General features: G+C 35.7%; 1 protein-coding gene across 5 annotated transcripts in view; it reads right to left on the reverse strand.

Annotated features, from left to right (window-relative positions):
- Nucleotides 1-19,925, reverse strand: part of PHIP (pleckstrin homology domain interacting protein) — a 128,407-nt gene that overhangs the window by 69,379 nt on the left and 39,103 nt on the right. For all 5 annotated transcript variants that reach the window (XM_027550985.1, XM_027550984.1, XM_027550982.1 and 2 more), the window contains exons 8-13: nt 5,626-5,847; nt 5,251-5,351; nt 3,169-3,239; nt 1,663-1,763; nt 1,525-1,565; nt 669-767 (exon numbers count right to left, since the gene is read on the reverse strand). In XM_027550985.1, the coding sequence (XP_027406786.1) occupies nt 669-767; nt 1,525-1,565; nt 1,663-1,763; nt 3,169-3,239; nt 5,251-5,351; nt 5,626-5,847 (635 nt within the window). The remainder of the gene's footprint in view (nt 1-668; nt 768-1,524; nt 1,566-1,662; nt 1,764-3,168; nt 3,240-5,250; nt 5,352-5,625; nt 5,848-19,925) is intronic.

Raw genomic sequence — 19,925 nt, forward strand, 5'->3', positions numbered from 1 at the left:
AACACAGTATTTAAGAATAATTTGAACCAACAAAAAACAATGGCAAAAAATCACTGTATGGAGTCAGCAAAATCAGGATTGCAGTGTTGCTATGATACTTAGTAACAGATGAGCTTGAGTAAGTATGACTGACTTTAATATCTTTCTGGGTCTAAGACCTCTGTGCCATGCTGCTCACTCTCCATCTTTTATTGTTGCTGTCATGCCCTGATACTTTGCTCCCCATCCAAGACTACTATTCATAAATACAAATAGAAAAAAAAGGTTAAAATATTAAAACTAAAATGATAATTTCAACATGTAGTATAATTTCTCTTGGCTAGAGATGACCAGTGGATATACTACATCACCCCTGCATCAGATGGAACACTGTATGTTCTAGTTTTCTTTAAAAAGTAGTAAAAGGTACAGCTATTCTTATAGTACTATCATACTGTCAACAAAACTGAACTGCAGAGTATCATTAATTCATACAGGGCAAAAACTCATTTTATAAAAGTCAACATTTTCATCTCCAAAAGTGCCTTCAATTATCACAGAAAAATAATCAGTTTAACATAGGATTATGATACATGCTTTTATAGAGTCTCACACTAACCTGTAAAACAGCTTTAAAACTTTAAAAGATCTAGATATATCTATGTAATATTTCAAATGTGATCTCTTACCCTGCTGGCCGAGTAGCCATATCCAGCAAAATACTCTTCCATTCTCTTCGTTTAAACTGCCAAATACGTGCTGTCCCATCCCGACTGCCACTTACAAACCTGCAAAGGAACCCACCCCACAAAGAAAGAAAAAAAAAAAAAAATCACATGTGCTTCACCAAAATGCACTTTCCAATAGTTATATTTTTAAAAACGCTAAAAAAACCTTTCACTTTTCCTTACACAGCCTTCTAATATAATAGATTATTCTACCTGATATTTTCTGCAAATCTAAGAATTTCTGAAACGCCAGAGGCTTTTAAAATGTTATATACATACACACATTCTAATGTATGTAGCTAGGTCTCCTAACGTTCAAAAGTGATTCAAGGCCACTATTTACTACCTTAGAAAGAGAATTGATACTTTCCAAGAGAAAAATGCTGATTTTCCTCTCAACGTTTTACTCAAGATGTAAATATAATTTTAAATTTAAAACAAGAATATGAGAAAACACACACAATATCATCTACATTTATTATCAATAAACACTTCTCCTTCAAATATTACATTATAATGTATTTCCAGTCTTTACTAAAGTTTCCTTACACCTTGATATGTAGAAAATATGAGGGTGGATGAAAGTCCCTATTATTTAAAAAAAAAAAAAAAAAAGTGGCCAAATAAATTATTACAGATAAACCATAAATACACATTAACAGGAATGTGATGAAAATTGACCTTTCATCATAACTGGTCAAGATCTTTATTCTAGGTGGCTAATTAATATACAAAGCTAATTATAACCTGACCATAGGAACTGTCTTTATTTCATATTTGAAAACTAGATTCAATTTGACAAAAAAAATTATTTTACCTGTTACTAGTGTTGGAAAACTGGATACTGTCAACTTTGTCCTATATACAAATAAATGAACAGAAAAGAGGATCCTGAATATAAACTGTTAAGACTCATTTACATCATACTCATCTAAGTCATTTCAACAATACTTACAGTATGAAACTCCAATTCTGATATTTTCTCTGGCTGACCTGATCCAAAAAAATAAACCCTAATAATGTGATCTGTGCTTCCTGTGGCCAGAAACATTCCACCTGAGGAATAACAGCAAACATTTATGAGTAAAATACAAGCTCAAAATCTCTGAAAATTAAATAAGAAATGTAAGCAACATTATCATAATAAACATTATCATAATATATACTGAATGACTAATATTTCATTCTACAACTATTCATATTTATCCTAATGAACATAATACATCTAACCTGAAATTAAGAGTCTGCTAACATAAGCTTTGACTGGAATTTTTCAGTATTTATAGAAGCTATCTTCTACAAATGATTTTACTAATAATTACATAATCATGTTAATATTATCAGAAAACATGTCTTAATTCTGCTAAAATCCCTCTCCTGCCCTATTTCCCATCTGCTAAAATCCTACCAAGTATTTAAAGCCCAACTCCTTCACTACAGGCCTTCCAGGTTTGCAATCCAATAAGCCTCCTCTCCTCTGAACTCTCATTATGACTTTGTTGTGGGGCACATACATTTTACTAGGCATTACAGCTATTTGTACATGCAGTTTTACTCTCTCAGACTCAATACCCTCCCACAGTGTTGAAAACAATGCTATATAAAATTGCATCTAGAGTACCCTGAAGCATATGCAGAGCCTATATTTATATTAATACTAGAAGTAAAACCGTCTACATGGCAGTAGCAGTGGAAATCAAGAAGCTAGAAATTAAAGATGTTTAGATATTGGTACAGCAAAAATAAGACTCATGTCATCAGTTTGCAATCACTTGTCTCTGGTACTACTGCTAACCACAATTATGAAGGAAAAGAAAAGGTAAACTGTGGAAAGAACTATTATCAGGAACATTAATTCATGTTTCATTTTCTCATCAATTCACTTAAAATCTCCAGATCAAATTTGTTTATCAAGATTCTAATATCCATTCAAAATGCTGCTACATAAACTCAAAATGTAACTGGAATTTCATCACTGCTATACAGCTGTTTTTTTAAGAGCAAATAAGAACAATCTGAGCAAAATAAGTAATAAAGATGTATGAATGTCTATCAATCTATTTTACTTTTTTTATCAATCTATTATTTACTTATGGCTATAAGTACCCCCAAAATCATTGAAAATACAAAAGATTTAAAATACTTTTCTTTCAATGAGATAATTATTCAAAGACTTACTATTCTTTAACAGTAAAATTTGAAACTATTTCCTCCTACAAAAGATTTATTGTCTTCTTAAAGAAAAACTTAATTAGTAAAACACTCAACCAAATGAGTATGTAAGCTAAACTCTAGCACAGTTCAAATATTTATAAACTAATTTATGAGCACCCCCTGGTACGTGCAAGAGAATATGATTTCCATTACAACAGTAGGTATATTCCAAAATTTTATGTGTTCCACTAGAAGCCTTCAAATATACAACTTTTAAGTGGAGAGTCAGGAAGGAAAAAAATCTTACCAGCACTAAAAGATGAACAGATCATTTGAACTCCAGGTCGAGGGCGCTCTGTAAATTTTGCAGGTCTCGGACTGTAATACAAAAAATAACTAATTAAAAATATCCCAAAGAGATCACCACCACCAGAACTCAGCTGCCTCAAAAAATAACTACAGAAGGACAAAATAAGAAGCAACAGATGGCACCCTTTCTAAAAACAAGTTCAAAATCATTGTGTGTCATGATCAGCAGGATCATGTGGAAACTTTACATATAGATTTTTATAGGAGTTCCTGATTATATAACAATCTATACATGAAACAAAGTCACTGTCCTACCTGACACATAGTTGTTACACTCACTTCTAATCAAATGTAACAGGTTCTCAGTTTCATACAGTAGAACAGCAATGCACAAATATATAATGAAATAAAAGTCACAAATATACAAGCAACTATATCGCTCATTTAAAATAGTGATCTATAGACAACAGGCCACACTTAACTATGTTCACATTAATTACATAATTATATTACAGACTATATGTTTATATTAATAGTACTGACATTATATGCTTATGGTTACAATCAACCAGATTGAAGAAAAATTAAATTATGGATTTTACCCATACCAGTTCCAATACATATACAATATATATGTAATATTCCAATACAGTGATTACATTTAAAGCCCTTAACATATATTTCAACCTAGTTTTTCTCAGAATATTAGGAGAGAAAAATATAAAAAATAATTAGAGCCTTCAATCAGAGTGCACTGCATAACTCTCACTATCCACAGCTACTGAACACAGAATGGTTTCAGTCTTGTGATCATTTAGGGGAAAAATGTACAGAATATTTTGTTAACCGACATTTTAACAAGTTTTATTAATATTCATTAGCTCTGATATAGCTAAGCGTAACTGATACAGCTTAGAGAAAGTTACTAAAACATTCTTGAAACCTATTTAGAGAAAAAATTTAACTCTTAAGTAAATTTATCTGAAATCACATAGGCAATAAAAAGAACTGCTTTCATTAATATCTTATAGACTGTGGTACATTTTTATTAATTTTTGGCACATGTTAGTTAGAACCCATAACCAGAATATGTAAGCAATTATATAGACTGTCATTTTAAACAAATGCTAGTATTTTTAAAGGGAAAAAAACAGATAAGCAGGTACACATAATTTACTTTTAAATGTACATCTGAGGAAATATTTTAAGATAATGCCTAGGATTCAGACCCTCTGAGCTCAGTTCCCAGTTCTGCCACTTATCAGTGTGACATTATCAGGCAAGTTAACATTTCTGTACCTGAGTGTCCTCATCTGTAAAATGGAGGTGAACATCACCTCTCCATTCACAGATTTGTCCATGGGGTAAATATAGCACTTATCCCACTAGATCCACTTGAGAGGCAGCATGAAATAGCACAAAACCAGAGGGCAAGGAAATGTTACAGTCCTGGCCTTGCCATTTTTAAATACTGTTTTAACTGTGGGAAAGTCATTTAACCTTTCTTTGCCTCAGTGTCCTGAACCCAAACATAGTATTGTCCAGACAACTTATTTTGATAAACCAAAATATCATTATAGGTAAAAGCATAAGTGCAAAATGCTATTATGGGGCAGAAGGAAGGGTGCATCTATCTACCTTGGTATAGTTTAGTGAAAATTTAATGATTCCATTTTCCTAAATTTCCCTAGATCCACAATAAAATCTATTCTGTAGATACGATAACAAAAATAACTGCAATTCTTTTAAAGAACTAGGAACTCTGAAGATTACATTCTAAGTACCAAAAGGAGTTACTGCAGCATACAAAAAGAAGTAGTAATAAAACAGGCATATTCTGAAAAAGCAAGAGCTAGGGAAAACAATAAGAGAAAAAAGAAATAAACATGTTAACATATAACTTTCTTTAAAGCATGAAAACAAAAAGGAAAGGATAAGAGTGAGGTGTCACTGAAGAGCCAAGATTAATGTTACTCAAGGAGAAAAATAAAATTATTCCTATTGTTGATTACTTTATACTTTTGCAATTTCAACCATTAAGTTAAACATATTTATTCTAAGAAATAAAAGAGCAACTGACTTTATTTTAAGGGTTCCAGCATCCCAGAGCCAAAAACAAATAGTGCCATCTGCCCCAGTAGAAGACAGATATCTCTTTGAGCCACTGCACAATGGTGAGAACTGAAAAAGAAAGAAGAAGCAATTTTATAAGAAGAGTAACATAGTCCAAATAATAAACCTATTTTTACATACAAATAGCAAGTAACAATAATGGCTAAATGCTCCAATTTGACATTTTTCTCCTTCATATTTAAAGTCCATGTATTTATAGAGAAAAGAGAAATATTCCTTTCTTTATTTTAGATGGCTTTATACAATGGATTATTAAGGTGACTTCTTAAAATTTACTTTAAACTGTAACCACAGAGGATTTTTCAAGGATTAAAATGATTACCTGTAGTGATGTTATAGATGCACTGTGGCCCTGAAGAACAGCCAAAGGCGCACAGGTTCGAAGACACCAGACTCGGATCATTTTATCACAACTGCCAGCTGCTATCATGGTATTCTCATAGTTGACAGCCATGTCTGATATTTCAGCAGCATGCCCTCTCAAAGTAGCTAATAATCTCCCATCATCTGTTGCCCAGATTTTCACAAGACAGTCATCAGAACCCTTAAAATAAAAATGGATATTTATTGAATTAACTATAAATTTTAGTTCAAATACTTAACAGATTTTTTAAAAATCCTATCTGTTATAGCCACTTCCCAATATTCATAACTTTAAGTACTAAAATGTTTTATATACTTGTGTTAGAAACTTTCCTCTACACAAGGTGCTTTATTTTATAAATTATTCACTTATAAAGAATACTTGTATATGCCCACCATTTAACAGGAAAAGTAGGATGTTAGCAATAACTAACATTTACCTATGGCCCCTATCCACTACCCAAGGTAGCCTCTATATGGAATCTTGTCAAAGAAGCTGAACTTCTAAAATAACAAAATTATAACTGCAAAACAAACGTAACATGCAATAGTGACTAATCCTATCTACATTACTATAAAAATGAAAGGAAGCTTATTGATGCTTTTTCCTCCTACAAAGCCAAAATCTGTAACACATGAGTTTCCCACCATTTATCTTCAGCTAAATACATTACAAAGTCACTCAACATCAGTTATAAGAAAAAAGTTAATTTTAGCTGCATGATGTCATTAAAAATACATATACTACCTGTTTACCCTTTGCAGAAGCATAAGCTCAAAGAGAAATGTAAAGAATACAGTTTCCTATGAATATCTATATTTACAAATAAACATTTCACTTTTACTTAGCCAAAGCAGCAGTAAGAACTTCTAGACTTTTTTCCTTCTCTAATTTTTCTTATTCATCTTATAGGTCAAAGTTTACTCTTTTACCAACCTCCCCCTACTTCCCCCATAGTTTTTACTATTACAAAGTTTTAAATATACAAAGAGTACAATATATTACCATTAACCGCATATATCCATTCCCCAGATTCGAAATTTATTAGAACATTTCAAAGGCTGTAGGTTAGAACTCTACAAATATTCCAATCTAATTTGTTACAAAATCCACACACACATAATTTTATCTGACATTAGAAAGTACTTAGAGAATCTAAAACAGCAAGGGCACAGAGAAGTATCTGCTTCTAAAAACTAAGGCACCATTTGGCTCTGACCTACATTCCCAACAAAAAAAAAAATTTTAGGTATACCAACACAGGTAGAATGCACACGAAGAATAAAATCATGTCATCCCCTTATTTCTTATGTATCTGAATAAGTCTGCTTTATATTCTATCTTCCATGTTAACAAACAGAAAACAAACAAAAAAATGCACACATCTTTTTGACCAAAATGCGAGCTTTTATGAAAAAGACAGGGGGCAACCTGTTATCTGAAAGTCAGTTTCCAGTGACTTTTCACCAAATAAAACTGAACAGAAAGTCCCACTATATTATGAATGTATTAAGTTCACTATTGGAAAAGACTCTGATGCTGGGAGGGACTGGGGGCAGGAGGAGAAGGGAACGACAGAGGATGAGATGGCTGGATGGCATCACTGACTCGATGGACATGAGTCTGAGTGAACTCCGGGAGTTGGTGATGGACAGGGAGGCCTGGCGTGCTGTGATTCACGAGGTCGCAAAGAGTCGGACACGACTGAGTGACTGAACTGAACCTTATTTTATAATTCTGCTTTATTTTGACACATACAAAAAAAAAAAATCCCCCACAATATTGCCCCCCCTCAAAAAAACACTGTACACAATTTGCTTTAGTGTGTACTATCCCAATTAACCTTTCTTTTCTTCCATTAAATTACAGGAGAGAAAGTTTTCATCTTACTTTCAGGGAAATCTCTCTTCACCGTCCTCTTCTATGGTATAAAGCAGTACACTGTCCCCAACCCTCATCCCCGATCCCCAGAACTCCTGGCAGAATTTCAAACAAAATCTGAAAGCATCCTCAGGCAATTTCTATCTCATGAATCATTATTTGTGATCATCTATTTTTATGTGAATATGAAACTAAATATGATCTGACAAATTCAACTAAGTTCTTTTAAAATGACTATCAGAAACACGGGGATTGAACCCAGGTCTCCCACGTTGCAGGTGGATTCTTTACCAGCTGAGCCACAAGGGAAGACCATCAGAAACACAAGTACACATAATTGCTTGAAAAGCAGTGTAGACAAGGAGAAAAATCAAATTTACCAGGAAAATATTCTTAAAAGCACCATAAATGTGTTTAAGTTGCACGTGAGGACTGATAAAACTATTCCTTATAAAAGACCAAAAAGACCAAACTGTAAAGAAGAACTTGAACAGATGATCATTCTTTACAGAAGCATATGTCAAATGTTAGTAAAGTCTATAATAAACCAAAGAATAGAACATTACAGTCTTTCAATCAAAACGTTAAAAGAGTTACAGACATGAAAGCAAAAGTAACGTCACTTAAATGGAGAAAGAAAAGAAAGAGTTGGAAAACACAGGCGCAGGCGTCGGCCTCGGCAGGAAGGACACATGGGCTCTGAGGCCTCATGGAGGAGGAAGAGTTATGGCGGACGTGGCAACTGTAAAGCAAGCAGCAAAGAAATTTGATGATTCTAACCTCAGCACCAAGCCAAACATCTGAGGGTTATTTCCCAAAAGTGGAGAAGAGGGAAACAAAAGAAGGAACCAAAAAAAGTGAGAAAAGTTTTAAAATGTGGTAGAATCTTATAAGCAATAAGGGAAAAATCCTGGAAGCAACAGTGAACTTTCAGCTAAAATTAGACAACATGATTTCATAAAAAAAACCTGAACTGACAAGGTTTTTAAACAAAGTTCTAATGCCCAGGGGAAAGAGAAGTATTCACTTATTTTCAGTAATACATAGATACTGCTGCTAGGACTGAGGATTGGCAAGGTAGTGGGAAAAGCTGGGACTATGAAGTATAAGTGGGAAATTAAAAACAAAAATTAAGCTGCAAAGGTTTTATCTGAGGAAGGTCATAGAGGGTAGAATTTTAAATGCCTGTTAAGGAGTATGAATTTAACCTGGCAAGGGAAGTTAATGAAGAATTTTAAGCAGACAAGACATAAAAGTGAGTAAAGTCACTGAGTAGTGTCTGACTCTTTGCGATCCTATGGACTGTAGCCCACCAGGCTCCGTCCATGGAATTTTCCAGGCAAGAGTACTGGAGTGGATTGCCATTTCCTTCTCCAGGGGATCTTCCTGACCTAGGGATCAAACCCGGGTCTCCTGCATTGCAGGCAGACGCTTTACCATCTGAGCCACCAGGGAATCCCAATATTTAATATTAAAATATTAAATATTCCTGTGTGGCAGGGTTTCAGGTGGTTTTTCAATTTTCTTCTCTTTGTTCACTGAAAACTTCTATAAGGAGTATGATTTCCATATAGTAATAATGGAAATTTAAGTTATTTAAAATATTATTATAATAATGATGGTTGGACAAAGAACCTGATGTTAAAAAATTGCTATCATCCCACAAATACAGGATAGGTTTATGAGTACATAGGAAAAAAGCAGATGGAAAGTGATGAATCTATGATGGCAAGTAGAGATTTTAGAATAATGGGTCATAATTGAAAATACCATCCATTCTGTGATTCAAAGATACGTAAAGCAAACCCAAATCATACTACAAAGATTACTATCCACAGCTGAGAATATTCTGAAATGTAAATTCTCACATGTAAAATCTGATCTGTTGGAATTTCATTTCAATGCACTGAATTGTATCAGTTTCTTTAGGTGTAGAAGATACAATAGAAAATCAGCACTTCAAAACCTAACAAACGTAAGTTCAAAATGGAGAGAATGGAATAATAATGATTAAATAAACTCTGGTCCATCCATACAATGGAATACTCCTCCACAATAAAAAAGGTACCAACTAGAAATGCAATACCTTAAATGTATTTAAAGGGTATTATGCTTAATGAAAAAAGCCACTCTTAAAAAGTTACATACTATGTGCTTTATTTACATAATATTCTCAACATGATAAAACTAGAGAGATGCAGAGCAGATTGGCAGTTGCCGGGCATGCAAATATAAAAAGTAGCACAAGGGAGTTACTTGGTGGGGATGGAACGGTTCTGCATCTTGGTTGTGATGGCAGTTACATGAACCTACACATGGAATAAATTTGAATAGAACTATGCATGCACACACACACACGTGTACAAATGTTGAGAACGGATGATCTGTAGCCTTGTTAACAATGCTGCAACAATGTCTATTTCCTAGTTTGATACTGTACTCCAGCTATGTAATATGTCACCAGTGGGGACAGCTGAAGGAAGGTACATGAAAGGCTACATGGGATTCTGTACTATGTTTGCAACTTCGTGTGAGTCTATAATTATTTCAAGACTAAAAAAAACTTTAAACACGTCTAAATTGGTACATAGACACATTTTATCTTTCTTCTTTAGTAAATGGGAAATTTCTCATATTTAATTTTAAACTAATACCATATAAGGGTGACCACCGTACTAAGTATTATAGCATAGGAAATGCTCCTTTAAGAATTGGTATATGAGAGGGACTTTCCTGGTAGCCAGTGGCTAAGACTCTGCACTCCCATTGCAGGAGAAGAAGGCAATTGCACCCCACTCCAGTACCCTCGCCTGAAAAATAACATGGATGGAGGAGCCTGGTGGGCTGCAGTCCATGGGGTCGTGAAGAGTCGGACACAACTGAGTGACTTCACTTTCACTTTTCCTTTCATGCATTGGAGAAGGAAATGGCAACCCACTCCAGTGTTCTTGCCTGGAGAATCCCAGGGATGGGAGAGCCTGGTGGGCTGCCGTCTATGGGGTCGCACAGAGTCGAACACGACTGAAGTGACTTAGCAGCAGCAGGGAACTAGATCCCACAGACCACAACTAAGAGTTCACATGACACAACTATAAGATCCTGCATGCTACAATTAAGACCTGGCAGAGCCAAATAAATGAAAATATTTTTTTAAAAAACTGATATGTGAGAACAAAGATGGAAAATAGGAACCTGATGCAAAATGTACCCAGTGAAGAAATGGAAAGGCCAAACACAAATAAAACTAAGTTAACTATATTCTTTTTAAAAAAGTTAGGATTGGGCCGAGATTAAGGGAGGGCTTAGCTGCTATTTTCAAATGCAGTATTTTTGTTCCCTTTCCAGAAACCAGATGTAACTTTAGGTCAGAGCGTATTAAAATGAGCCACTTCTGAACCAGCAGAGTCCAGGCCCCAGGGCCTGCTGTGAAAGCCCCGGCAAAGGTCAGGTCTTGGTCCACGTGACACTCCTTCCCATGCCATTCCTAGGTGCTCTGCCACAGCAAAGGTTATCTGTACTCCTAAAAAAACAGGAATGTTGCACTGGCCTTCAGCCAGCAGAGGCTCAGCGAATAGGATATAATTTCAGAGCAGATTTATGGGAAGTTGCCGGTGTTGGGACTAAAAATCTGGTTTGAGATCAAGCCCTGAGCTTTTGGAGTGGGAGCACTGAATTCCAAGACCCTAGACTACCAGAGAACTAACCATAGGGACTATCAACTAGTTAGAACTCACACAAAGGAAACCACCTGGTTACAACACCTGGAATCACTCAATCGCCAGTAGCACCCTGTGCCTGACGACTCGCCTAAACAACAAACAAAACAAAAATACAAACCTAATCATCAGCAGACAGGATAACCACCTCTCTCAGCCTTGCCCATTACAGGAAAAACAAACACACAAGCAAACAAACAAAAAACAAACTCAGCACAAATCTCACCCTCTACAAGCTTACACAAACCACAGGACCAACCTTAGGAGGGCAGAAACCAAAAGGAAGAAACAATTTAAAGCCTGGGAAAAGGAAATCTCAAACACAATAAGTTAAAAAAAATTAATAATGAAAAGGCAGAGAAAGACTACACAAATGAAGGAACAAATTAGAAACACAGAAGTCCAAATAAATGAAGAGGATATAGGAACTACCTAAAAAAGAATTCAGAAAAAAATAAATAAATAAATAAATAAAAAAGAATTCAGAATGATAGTAAAAATGATCAAAAACCTTGAAAACATAATGAAGAAAATGCAAGAATCAATTAACAAAGACCTAGGAGAATTAAAGAATAAACATACACACAAACAACACAATTACTAAAATTAGAAATACTCTAGAAGGAATCAATAGCAGAATATCTGAAGCAGAAGAACAAACCAGTGAGCTGGAAGATAAAATGGTGGAAATATAAACTTCTGAAGAGCAGAATAAAAAAGAATGAAAAGAACTGAGGATAGTCTCAGAGACCTCTGGGACAATATCAAAAGTACCAACATTCAAAAACGACAGAATGATCTCTGTTCATTTCCAAGGCAAACCATTCAATATTGCAGTAATCCAAGTCTATGACCCTACCAGTAATGCTGAAGAAACTGAAGTTGAATGGTTCTATGAAGACCTACAAGACCTTCTAGAACTAACATCCAAAAAAGATGTCCTTTTCTTTATCGAGGACTGGAATGGAAAAGTACGAAGTCAGGAAATACCTGGAGTAACAGGCAAATTTGGCCTTGGAGTACAGAATGAAGCAGGGCAATGGCTAATAGAGTTTTGCCAAGACATGGTTACTCTAATATTTTAACCGCAAGTGTTAAGAAATATATAAGCGGGTGAAAACTGAAGATGCTTTTTTTGGAATTCATTTTTAAATCAAATTATTATGCTAGTGGCTAATGCCAAACAAATATAAAAGGTAGCACTGGATCATTAGTTTCACTTTTCAATAATGTAAAATTGTCATAATTACCATGATATATAGATATATAGATAAATGACATGTTTATCAATTATCTGTGTACTGAGTATAAAGATATCAAAAAGAACATGTAGCTTTAGCTTACATAAATCCCCAAATGAGCTATATCAAATTTACAGTTTTCTCTTACATGTCAAGATATCCTGTCAATGAAAAGATAATGCCAAGAAAGCTGAAAAAGTAACTTTTCTCTATCCTGAAAAAACAACAGTGCAGATTATCACTTGTAAAAAGACTTGATAAAGGGTGGAACTTAAACTTATGAATTTAAAGTACCCTATAAATTTTCTTTTTCCATAGCCACAGTAATAAAGCCAAGTGCCTTTAAAAACGATCAACATGCTCTGTAGCTTAGGGCAAAGGAAGGAAACTGAATCAGACATTTACTCTGGAATCACTGTTATTTCTTTAATATTTTTAAGCGGACTATGGAAATGGCACCAATGACCTTTCCTTCTAGAATTTAACTGGATCTCTTACACAGCAGGTAATCACCTACCCGCCCTTTCCTTCTTAGTCTATCCCAAAGAAGTCCCTATTTTGTGAATCCCTTTTAGAAACTACAAAGTTTCATCAAAATAAAAAGTGTGAGAGGCAAATTTCAGATAAGTAAAAATGAACACTGACATTCTCCGCAAATAAAAATGAACGCTGACATTCTCCATATTTAAAGCCCAGGAATTAAATATGTATATACAAAAGCAATATGTATATACATTTGCTTTTGTATTCTCATCAAGAAAAATTCCACAGATCTGTGACATGGCTTTCTACTTTGTTGAGCACTTGGGTATTAAAATTCATCTTAAAATCTACAAAAAAATGTCCTACCTACTGACATGAAAGCTTTACGAAACAACTCAGATACAGGGTCTTCAATCATCTATATTCTATGTAAAAACTAAAGCAGAATCTGAAGTCAACTTTCAAGTTTCTGGAAGACAAGTTTTAAAGGGCTTAATTAAACTATTTAAGTATATATGTAAACATTTATTTAAACTGAAACCTGTAAGATTAGCTGTTAACTACTATATGAACTATTTAATGATGAAGAAAAGTACTTTACAACATGGAACAGTAAATGACAAAGAATTGTTGACTTCTGCAAGGAGAAAACCACACACACTTGGGCAACAGTACAGAAAAAGGTTAATTGTGGTCATACCACCTTAGAGTTAAAAAGCAGACCTGTAAATTTTTCCCTGCTAAAAGAGAAGCATCAATTGAACATACCAACCAACGATTACTGCTCTGGCATGAAGATAAAAGAAATCAGGTGATTATTAAACTTAAAGTATCTTGGAGAATCTGGGAGTCCTTGGCAGAATCAACAAAGAGAATTCTAATTTCTCTTGCTACTGCTACATGGCTTATGAGTCAGATTTCACCTCCTGATGTCATCAGAACAAACAGAATTAAATGTTAAAAACATCATGTATATGGTTATGCATACTATAATGTCATTTTGTTTTCAAGAGAAAAAGTAGCCTTATTTGTCTGCTTAGTCGCTCAGTTGTATCCAACTCTTTGCAACCCCACACACTGTAGCCCACGAGGTTCCTCCGTTCATAGGGATTCTCCAGGCAAAGACACTGGAATGGGTTGCCATGCCCTCCTTCAGGATATCTTCCCAACCCAGGGATCAAACCCAGATCGCCCACATTGCAGGTGGATTCTTTACCATCTGAACCACCAGGGAAGCCCTTAGTAGTCTTTATTTATCTGAATAACAATTCATTTATTTGGGCAGCTAAAAACTGCTTATACTTTAAATTTAGTTCAATGTATTTTCTAGAAGAGGCCACTGATTTTCTTACCAATCTATCAGACCTATATTTCATTTCCCTTACAAATCACCCTAAACGTTGGAGTCAATCATCTCAACACAGGCTGAATTGTCTTACTCCTTGTCTATCTAAACCACCACTGACTAACCTTTTATCAACATAATCATCATTTGCTCTCATCCTGCTCCCAGATGCCAAGTACCATTATGGAAAAGAAGACAAGCACACTAATTCTGCAGCACTGCAAATTCACAGCTCCTGTTTATTTGGATGGCTAAGGCTAATCAGCAACCCTTTTTGGCCCCTATTCATCACACTTTCCCTATTACCAGGTTTTATCATTCATCTCCAGGGAACTCAGTCCCATTCCCCAACCAACACTCTTCACCATGTAAAATACTTCACTTTGAAAAGCAGAATCTGTTCATTGTAAACCTAATTATCTTTCTAAACCGTCCACATAAACTGCTCTTAATCTATTTATTCACTTATCTATCCTCCAGAAAGACCACTGCACATCAGTTATCTCCTCTTATATCTGCTCTTCTAGTTCCTTACCCCGACCCAGTTTTCAAAAATTTATCTTCTTATAAATTACCATATTCTAGCTCTCCTTTCCATTATTACCAAACTTACTAAATATATAGTATCATCCTTACACTACCTCCCATGTACTTTGAAAAAGCAATTTTGCATTTCAAACTTATGGGAATTTCAAGATCAGTACCAATGTCTTCTATCACCCAGACACATCAACTATTAACAATTCACTGCATTTGCTCCATCACTGCCTTTCTTTTCTTTCTCTCCATATAATACACCTACAGACTTGATGCCCAATCACTTCTAAATATCCCAGTGTGCATTCCTCTAAAACAAGGACACACATCTCCATACACTGGGGAAATTAATACTGATAAAAATGCCATCCAATCCACAGGCCCCATTCAAATTTTGTCAACTATCCTGACATTGTTCCCTTTTCTTTTTTGGCCTAGGGTCCCATATAGCAGAGAAGGCAATGGCACCCCACTCCAGTACTCTTGCCTGGAAAAACCCAGGGAGCCTGGTGGGCTGCAGTCCATGGGGTTGCTAAGAGTCAGACACGACTGAGCGACTTCACTTTGACTTTTCACTATCATGCATCGAAGAAGGAACTGGCAACCCACTCTAGTGTTCTTGCCTGGAGAATCCCAGGGATGGGGGAGCCTGGTGGGCTGCCGTCTATGGGGTCGCATAGAGTCGGACACAACTGACGTGACTTAGCAGCAGCAGCAGCAGCCCATATAGCAATACGTGTTATATCGTCACTTCAATCTCTTCAATCTGGAGTATTTCCTGAGGCTTTCTCTATGTTTCATGTCCTCAGAAGTTTATTAAAAACACAGACTTTATATTCTGTCAGATCATACTGTCTTGGTAGGAACCCCACAGACAAGATGCTGTGTTTTCCTCCATGTACCACTTCAGAGGATATGCAATGTCAACCCCCATCCCACCACTACTGAAGTTAGTAACTTTGTCATGTGAAATGTTTCCCGTATTTCCCCCCTAGAAAGTTCCAATTTCCCCCTTTCTATTAAATTAGTATCTTGTGGGAACATACGCTAGATTACGCCAAGATCTTCAAACCAGTATCAACCAATCTACCCTCCATCGATGACCACTATGATAGCTGCCAAACCAGCATGCTTTCTGTAACTATCAGTTGGCATTCTACCGTAAATAAGCAGTTTCCCTTTTTCTCACTTAATTATTTACAAATTTACATCAGTATAGACTCAAGGATGCCTACTTTAGTCAGTGGTCATAAATAATTCAGTCAAGGTCCTACCCGTCCTCATGGAACTTCTTTAATAAGAAAATACAATTAAAGCTAATTTTAAAAATTAAGAATTTCAGACAGTGATAGATATTATAAGAAAAACACAGTAAGGTAACGTGACAGACAATGATACAGTATGGGGAGGGAAGGCAGACAGCGAAGTCTATGCAGTGTTTGACCAGAGCTGCTAAAAAAAGGAATAAGCCACAACAATATTTCGGAGAAGATGATTCCAGGCAAAGGGAATAGATAGTACAAAGTCTTTAAGCCATAAATGGGCTTTGCAAGTTTGAAACACAGGAAAGACTATTGTAAATGAAGCACCGTAGGAGGAGAGAATTCATCTTATGGACATTTTTATACATGTATCTTCCTTAACAAAAGTTTCTTACAAGAAAGGACATTATTCACTTCTGGATCTCTAACTGCCTGGCTCATTCATTCATCTTTCTTTTTTGTCATATGCCTACTGTATACACCAGATACAATGCACTACAGATCTAAAAAGGTTTGAGAAAAAGGATTTGTTGTCAGGAAGTTCACAGCTTAATAGAGACCGACCCCTAAACAAATTCACTGCAACAGAGGACCATACAGTATGTCCAGGGGAGTACCCCACATTCAGAAAACAGCCTGTTACTGTCAAGCTTTTTGAAAGACTACTCTATACTGTCTCTTTAAATTTTCAATTCCCAATCTTTCCTTAATGCACTACAATCTCACTCCTTTCCCTAAAACTTAAAACAAATAAAGATTTTTTCCTTAAGGTCACTAATAGCCTTGCCAAATCCAAAAGATGCCTTTCAGTTCTAATTTTACTTTAGGTTTCTATCTTTAGTAAAATACAAATCCTCTGGCTTTTAAGACACCACATCTTTTTTTCTCCTGTGGCCTCTAAGACAACTCTTTCTCAGTTTTAATTACTGACTCCTCTTCTTGTTTAGTTTGCTTTAAAGTTGAAGACTCAGACTTCTTACATTACATACATGAGGTAAAATGATCAACTTCCATATTCAATGATTCCCAACTTGAATCTTCTAGCCTAGATCTCTCCTGCACTCCCACTGCCTGCTGAGCATTTCTACTTGGCAATCTATGTGTGGATCTCAAATTCAACACGTCCCAATCTTCACGAACTTCTCCACTTAAATCCCTACCACAGTAAATAACATGGCTTTCTAACCAGCTGCACAAGTTAAAACACATGTCACTTCATATTGCCTCTCAATTCCTCCCCATATGCAAATAAACCTCTTAAACCCTAGTTCTATTTTTAACCTATTAATTCCATCCCTACTCCCACTGTGACTCTCATGGATCACTCCTAAAACCTTTTTACCAATACCTCTGGATATCGACTTAGCTTTAATTCATCCTCTACAAAATGCCAGAGAAGGCAATGGCACCCCACACTATTCTTGCCTGGAAAATCCCATGGACAGAGGAGCCTGGTAGGCTTCAGTCCATGGGGTCACTAAGAGTCAGACACGACTGAGCAACTTCACTTTCACTTTCCACTTTCATGCATTGGAGAAGGAAATGGCAACCCACTCCAGTGTTCTTGCCTGGAAAATCCCAGGGATGGCGGAGCCTGGTGGGCTGCTGTCTATGGGGTCGCACAGAGTCGGACACGACTGAAGCGACTTAGCAGCAGCAGTAGCAGCTACAAAATGCTCAACAGAACATTAAAAAGAGAAATTCTACTCACTCCTCTAAAGCCATCATTTTTGTTCCATGCCTTCAGGGAAGAATCCCCTTCAAATGTCACAAAAGAATCTTGACTTTGTCCTCCAATAATATCTCTAACTCTTGCTTAACAGTGGTCTATATGTATTTTTCGCCATGTCAAGTAATACACAATTGTATGTTATATTCTTCCAATGATTGTAAATGCCTTTCCTTAAACTGTGGAATATCCAGCTTGGCTCAGTTCAAAGTGTCACTTCTCAAGGAAGTTCCCCTTACCATCTCCTACCACCCCCTGAATTAGGTACCTCTCTCCTAGGATACCTCAGCATTTTGTGCTGCCTCTATCAAGCCTCTCATCACACCACATCAACACTGTGTTGTTGATCATCTATGAACTCTCATCAGTAACTGTAGCTGCCATTTCAATATTCTAAGTGTTTAGAAAAGTGTACACCACCTAAAAGACCAAAGTTCATTAAGGGAGTGAATAAACTCATAGTATTTATTACAAATTATTGAGTATGGAAATATTTTATGCTCTTTTGCCTTAATTTGGAGAGATATACTTTATGTTTTTGAGAAACGAAATCTTTTTACGTGGTCCTCAACATACATTTAGGAGTGAATGGCTTACTCTTGAGAGAATTAACTCTGTTTTTCTTTAGTAAATATTATTTGACACAATGATTCTGAAACCAAGTAAACAGATTTAGAAAACTAAGAGAATTAGGGAACAGTCAGACTTGGCGATTACACGGTCTCCCTCCCTGGGCTCTTCTCATTATTCTACTGGGAAACGTCCATTATTAAAATATTCTAGTACAAAATACTGGATAATTTTCCTAACACAGAATTTCACTTATCAATCACAATGATTTCAGTTTCAATCTTGTATAGCATTTATTAAAAAGAAAGATTTTAGGTAAGAAAATAAAATGGATACAATTTATTTAAATCTATCTATAGAATTAAAAGCAGCTTCTCCCTTTGTATCCTGTTCTATACTAATTACATACACCATTTCATGTAATCCCACAAAAAAACCCTGTGGGACTGATACTACTATTATCTACTTTACTAGTATTATCTATTTCCCTGCCTTTTTTAAAGAGCTGAGAACATTGTAGGTGAAAGGGTGAGGCAGCCTTTGTAAACTGCACTGCTAGTGCATGGCAACACTGCGAGCTGAACCGAGAGTCCCCTGATGCTGAAGCTGATGCTCTGAACCACAGGACTATACCACCTCTAGTTGTGCTTGCCCAAAAGCACTCAAAAGTCCATTGGAATTAGTCCCTTGGAAAAAGTTTTCAAATACATCTAACACTAGAAGTTAATGACAAGTGTACAAAGTCTAAGATACCAAATACATAAGAAGAAAATACTGAGTCATCCACTACTGAATTGTTCTTCTAGGAAGTAACAAGAGTGTGCGGCCCCTCACAGGCATCTTTCATCGTTCAGTCAAAACCTACGATCCTGAAGTCTTATCCTATTTGCTTTTAAGACTGGATTTCAAAGCATTAGTTAGTGGCTAGTGTGTTTCCAGGGGAATAAAAGAATGTGAACACATATATTCTCTAACTCCACCTGAAGTGATAACAAGATAAAAATACAAAGAAATTTTAAATAACAATGATCTCATATTTTGGCATTTATCACAAGGTAACATTTTGGAATTTGTCAGTGCAAATCACCAGTAAAAAATTACAAACGAGACTGTAAGTTTGGCACAATTTGAAAATTATATCACATACACAAAACATCAGCATTTTTAGATTCTTGATAAGACCACATAAAACAGTACAGTGATAATTTTCTTCCCTTTATTTATGTATCTTCAATTAAAGGAAAACAATCAGAAAACAGTTTCTTCTTAACGTATCATTCTTGTTCCCCCAAAATCAAATGCTCTTAAAACTAGGAATTAAGTTTTTAGAATAAGGGCTGCAGTTTTTCTCCACCCCCCCCTGTACAGGGCCAGATAACAATTATCTTAGGCTTTGTAGGCAATACAGTCTGTCATAACTACCCAACTCCACGTTGTGGTACAAAAGCAACCCAGACAATGTGAAAAACTGAGTGCATCTGTGTTTGAATAAAA

Source organism: Bos indicus x Bos taurus, chromosome 9 (genome assembly GCF_003369695.1).
Source record: "Bos indicus x Bos taurus breed Angus x Brahman F1 hybrid chromosome 9, Bos_hybrid_MaternalHap_v2.0, whole genome shotgun sequence".
Classification (NCBI taxonomy): domain Eukaryota; kingdom Metazoa; phylum Chordata; class Mammalia; order Artiodactyla; family Bovidae; genus Bos; species Bos indicus x Bos taurus.